At 53.5% G+C, this 6,000-nt stretch overlaps 1 protein-coding gene across 1 annotated transcript in view; it reads right to left on the minus strand.

The window, feature by feature from the left end:
- LOC135460988 (zinc finger protein 551-like) overlaps positions 1-4,724 on the minus strand; it is a 72,008-nt gene extending 67,284 nt beyond the window's left edge. Inside the window, 1 exon segment of the mRNA XM_064737969.1 lies at positions 3,935-4,724. Coding sequence (XP_064594039.1) covers positions 3,935-4,724 — 790 coding nt within the window.
- Positions 4,725-6,000: the final 1,276 nt, after the last annotated feature.

Raw genomic sequence — 6,000 nt, forward strand, 5'->3', positions numbered from 1 at the left:
GCTGCCCTTGCCAGGAGCTGCCTCTGGGCCAGGAGCCCGGCCCAGCTCAGCAGCACAGACACAGCACAGGGACTTTAATGAGCCTCTGGGGCTTTGGTGCTCTTTGCATCAGACTCAGTCCCTCAGAGTGTGCTCAGAAATTTCTGAGGAATTCCAAAAGTGATTGAAACACTGAAATTTCTCATAATATAAATAGATGCATCTGAGGGACAGGACTGAGAAAGTGTCCCCAGGTTCCAGGTAGAGGAGAACACAGGTGGCATTGATGACAGATGGGGACAAGCAAGGGAAAGGTGTGTCTGATGCTGAGCAAACCTGCACCTCTGTCCCTGCAGGCTGTCAGCATCCCCCGGCTGCCCAACCTGTCTGGCCCCTTCCTTTGCTGACAGCTCTGCCTCCTGCCTGCCCCTCCCGGCAAACACAAAGCCTTGGGCTGCTCCAGGCTGCTGCTGGGAAAGTGCTGCACCACAGCCCTGCCCTGGCAGTGAAATTCTTTTCTCTTGGTGTCCAGTCTGGGCCTCCCCAGCTGCCCTTGGTGCTATTAGGTCTTCTTCAGGCTCCTTCCCATTATGAAAATAAAGCTCCAGCCTCTCTGAAACCACCCTTCCATCCCTCCCAGGCTGCTCCTATTCTACCCTCAGTCTGCATACCACTGAGCCCAGAGCCCTTAGCCTCTTCCAGCTGGTTTTGTGATGAGGCCTCCAAACCCCATCCTGGGAGATTTTTGTGTCTTCTCTAAGGTCTGTGAAAATGGAAAAATAGTGATCAAAGTTATTTTCTCCACAATCTTGCAATGACAGAACAAGGGCCAATATCTTTAAACTGAATCAGGGTGGATTTATATATCTTAGAAGGAGAAAATATTTTACAAGTATGAGGGTGGCTCAAAACTGCAGCTGATTTTCCAGAGAAGTGGATTCCCCATCCCAGGAATTGTCCAAGAGCAGGAACTTTGTGCAACCTGACCCAGTGAAACCCTCTCATCCCCAGTGACAGAATTCCTGTAGTGTGGGTTCTCTGTTGTGCTGGGTGCCCTCACAACACTTCTGGCCAGAATGTCTGCTGAGGGTAGCCAGGCTGCTTCAGGGGCAGTGACCTCACAGCCATCACCATGGCAGCCCTGTGCCCTGGGCCTGGCTCTGCCCTTTCCTCTGGCCCTGCCTTGGCTCTGCTGCCATGAAGAGTTTTGTCATTAATATCTTGTCCCCAAGGTGCTGGGGCCAATGGCTTCCCAGTCAGGCTCCTGGAGCAGAAGTGGCTTTTCAGAGCCCAGCCAGGAATGAGCCCTGAGGCAGCAGCTCTGCAGTGGTGCCCACCAGGCCGTGCTGCCAAGGGAGGCTTTTGGCCATGGCCTGCAAGCAGCTGCTGCTGCCAAGGTGCCTTTGATGCCTCAGGTTCTCCCTGGCACAGCTCCCAGCACAGCACTCTGCCCTTGTGCCCGAGCCCTTCCCTGTGCTGGGGCTGGCCTGGGGCTTTTCCTGCACCGGGACCTGCCCTGCTCATGGCACAGGAAAAGCAGTTCCTGCTGGAGCAGGAGGCTCTGCCTGCAATGGGCTCCAACAACTCCAGCAAGGCCCTGTTTGCAAAGCCCCCAGTGGGAAATTAAGGAGGGGTGTCACACTGCTTTTGGGGTGAATAATGCTGAAACCAGCCTGACTCCTCCATCCCAAAGTTCAACATCCTCAGAGGGAGCTGAAGCTGTGGCAGAGGTGGAAAAATCCCCCGAGAAAGGAACAACCAAGTGACACCACTGAGAGCTTCTGCAGAGCTGCTGAGCTGGCCCAGCCTGGGCACATCTGACTGACAGGGCAGCACCTCAGACTGGAAAAGGCCCGTCCGAAATATTAATGGCATTATCTCCTGACATTTCCCTTCTTGGGGGGTGTGGAAATTCCTCCCTGCAGTGGGGACACCCCTCAAGGTCACTGCTCCAGCCTGAGTCGAAGGGATTTGCCCACAGTCATTGGTCTGCAGGAGTAACATCAATCTCTGCATAATTACAGATTTTGCTTTAATGCAGTTCCTTTGAAATAATTTCTTAGTGCTCTATATAATATATTATACATCTCTTACATCCTGGTTAAATATTTATGATTTAGGCGATTTTTTCTAATCATTACCATAATATTTCATACATATTTATATAAAAATATCTGGTTTGCCAGCCCTAATCCTGTGAGACAAATTCTACAAAGATTTATTTCCAACTTTATAATTCTTTACACACAAACTCTGTAAAAGTCTGGAACTGGGATTGGAAACCGCTCCTCCAAGGCTACTCTCACAGAAGTAATTGAGAAAGCCTGGAGGTCCTTGGGGGTATCTGTGGGTTTGTAGGGGCTATTGGGGCTCCTTTCTGCACCTCATGACTCAAGAGGAGCTTCTCTAATAAACATTGAGTGAAGCTCCCACTGTGCCCATGACAGGAACCCCTGTGAGTGTCTGGGACATCTCGGCTCTTTGGCAGCCTGGGGACTCCTGGGATGTCACCGTGGAGCCCCCGTGAGTGCCTGTGACAGATCGGTGCCTTTGCAGCCCAAGGTCCCCTGGGATGTCACCATGGAATGGCTGTGACTGCCTCTGACCACACGGCTCTTTACCATCCCAGAAAGCCCTGGGAGGTCTCCATGGAGCCCCTGTCTCTACCTGTGATATTCCAGCTCTGGAACAGACTGGAGACCCTTGGAAATTCCCCATGGAACCCCTCTGAGGGCCTGTGACGAATCTGATCCTTAGTAGGCAACCATAACCAGCATCCTCTTGTTATGGTCAGTTTCCATGGCAACCATCAAAAATGCCGTGTTGCTCTGGTCAGTTTCCATGGCAACCATCCCCAGCTCCTGTTGCTATGGTCAGTCCCTTGGCAGCTCCATGGAGACCCAGAGGGCAGCTCCATGGAGGCCAGGGGTGGTTGCCATGGACACCAGCTCAGGCCTGCAACCACAGCCCGTTGCCATGCCAACCATTGGCAGCCCCATCCCCAGGCTCATGGGATCCCAGAACTCCAGAATTGGCTGAGCTGGGAGGGACCCATCAGGATCCTCCAGTCCAACTGCTGGCCCTGCACAGGACACCCCAACAATGCCAGCCTGGGCCTGGCAGCGCTGTCCAAATGCTGCTGCAGCTCAGAGAGCCCTGGAGCTGGGACCCTTCCCTGGGGAACCTGGGCAGGGCCCCAGCAGCCTCTGGGCAAAAACCTTTTCCTGACATCCAGCTTGAGCCTGCCCCGACTCAGCTGCAGCCGTTCCCTGCACTCTTGTCCCTGGGCGCCAGAGGGAAGAGGTTCCCACAGCCCCAGCCAGGGACCCGCTCCCAAGGCTGTTGCCATGGCCACCAGGGCTTGGACCAGCTGGGATGCTCGGTTTCCACAGGCTGGGGTTCAGGAATGGGATTCCCCAATTTCCTGCTCCCGCTAAAACCGCGCTGCCCTCACTGCCCTCCCGCCTCCCCTGGAAAGCACAAAAGGCAAAGATCCTGGGCTGGGATAAGAACAATTTATTGGGAACAGCAACGAGATATGGAACAAACAGGAACAACAACAAGATTGATAACAAAAGGGATAAGTAAAATCATTTTCAGAGAAAACTATGTCAACAACTGGCTCATCCTGACAACGTATTTCCTCCTACCTGGAAAGGTCATCCCTCTCCTCACTTGAGAGAGACAGAGAGTCCCTTTCCTACCCTTGCAATGACCTGAGGTGAGAGTGAATGTAATGACAGGGCCATGGCCAGACCCTCATGTTCTTCCATCCCACATCATGTTTTTGGCAGAGGCAGGAAAATGGACATGTGTGTTCCCAGCATGGATCACAGGGAAAATGGATCCCCAGGGCTCTTCCCAATGTGGGCTCTCCAATGGGGGATGAAGCTGGAGTGGTGCATGAAGCTGTTCCTGCGTTTGTGGCATTTGCAGGGCTTCCATTACCGGTGCCTCCGTTGATGTCTGGTCAAGGCAGAGCTCTGGGTGAAGCTCTTCCCACACTGGGGACACTCGAAGGGCCATTCCCCAGTGTGGATGCGCCAGTGGGTGATGAGGGTGAAGTTGGCCTTGAAGCCCTTCCCACAGTCAGGGCAGTGGAAGGGCCTCTCCTCTGTGTGAATCCGCTCATGCAGACGGAGATTTGAGCTGGTCTGAAACCTCTTCCCACATGTGGGGCACTGGTAGGGCCTCTTCCCAGTGTGGATGCGCTGGTGGATGATGAGGTGGGACTTGTGCTTGAAGCCCTTCCCACAGTCAGGGCAGCAGAAGGGCCTCTCCTCTTAGTGAATCTGCTGGTGCCTAAGGAGATCGGAGCTTGTCCGAAAGCTCTTCTGGCACTCTGGACACTCGTCGGGCCTCTCTCCAGTGTGGATGTGTTGGTGGGTGACGAGGGCGGAGCTGCAGCTGAAGCCCTTCCCACACTCCCCACACTCGTAGGGCCTCTCCCCAGTGTGGATGCGCTGGTGGGTCACAAGGTTGGATCTGTAGCTGAAGCCCTTCCCACACTCCCCACACCTGTAGGGCCATTCCCCAGTGTGGATCATCTGGTGGCAGAGCAGGGTGCTGCTCCGTCTGAAGCTCTTCCCACACTGCAAGCACTTGTAGGGCTTCTCCCCATCATGAAGCTGCTCACGGGCCACCAGCTCAGAACTCTGGCTGAAGGTCTGTCCACCGTCCTGGCTCAGGGGGGGGGGTCTTTCTTCTTCAGAGCAGCCTGGGCTGGGTTTGGAGCCCCTCCTCATATGGAATGTCTGAGGTTTTTCTTCCCTGTTGGATTCCTGTGCACTAGAATCACTCAAAAGAGCCTCTTTCACAAGGTTCTGCCACGCAGATTTTTTCTCCCTGGTCACCATCCTCAGTGCCTTCCCTGGGGAAGGAAGGACAAGGAAAGGATGGGATTTGCCTCCGTGCCACAGGGAAGGAGAAGGAGATCCCCCCCGTGCATCCCTGGCAGGACGGGGTTGGCAGCAGGTTTGTCCTGCAACTGGGGGCTGTGCTGAGCTGGAAGATGGAGCAGGAGAGAGGGGCAAATAGGAACTCACTTCCTCCTCACCTGCCTGGTTATCCCAGGGATCCTTCCTCTTCCTTGCAGCCTCCTCCTCCATCCAGTCAAGATCTGGGAATGGGAAATCCTGTTCTGGGAAGAAAACAAAGGGTGCGCACATTGTCTTTTGTATTGGTTTGAAGGCAAACCTGGAGGAGAGTCTATGTCAGAATTACAATTTAATAAGAAAGTGAAGACCAAGGCAATGATACAAAAACCCTGCCTTAAACTGACAGAGTCGGGATATAACCTGATACCCTGTTGATCAGGGTGGTGGCTGCAGTCCCATTAAACGGTGGCTGCAGTCCTGTTGGAGAGGTGAACGTGATTCTGTCAGAGCAGTGATCCTGTAGAAGGGTCTGGTCTTCTTCTGAATGTCCAGTGGTGGTTATGGAGCTCTTGTCCTCTGGCAATCCAGTAGGCAAGCTGCTCCTGGTTGTAGCAAGGCTCAGCTTATATCCCGCTAGGAATGCTTGGTTCCTCCCCCTGGGCGGAGCATCCCACAATGGGATGATGGAATTTTATCAGTCCTGCAGTGACAGTCAATGGCCCATTAGCAGAAAATATCTCCCCTGGAGGGCGTTATCAGGGCTGAGTCATGGAAGAGATAAAGAACACTGCCCCACCTGTTTATAGCAGTTGATGAAGATGGGGATTGAAAACATGCATTTGGTTACATCTTGCATTGCAACCTGAAACAGTGGGGTAATCTCTGCTCAGGGGGTGAACACCACCCCCCTTACCCGAACTGGCTCAGGTGTAAAAACCCCCACCCTGGGAAGGCCACACACACAGGGGACAATGTCACACTTGCCCTGCTCCAGGGGAGGTCTCTGTCCCTGTCACTCCCTTGCTCTCTCCCCCTTTTCTCTTTCTTTCCATCTCTCTCTCTACCTCACATTTACTGTTCAATAAAGTACACTTTGGATGTGGCCTCATTAGCACCTTAATTGGGCAAAGGAATCTCTATAACA

The sequence above is a fragment of the Zonotrichia leucophrys genome, unplaced genomic scaffold (assembly GCF_028769735.1).
Source record: "Zonotrichia leucophrys gambelii isolate GWCS_2022_RI unplaced genomic scaffold, RI_Zleu_2.0 Scaffold_144_113797, whole genome shotgun sequence".
Taxonomy (NCBI): Eukaryota; Metazoa; Chordata; class Aves; order Passeriformes; family Passerellidae; genus Zonotrichia; species Zonotrichia leucophrys.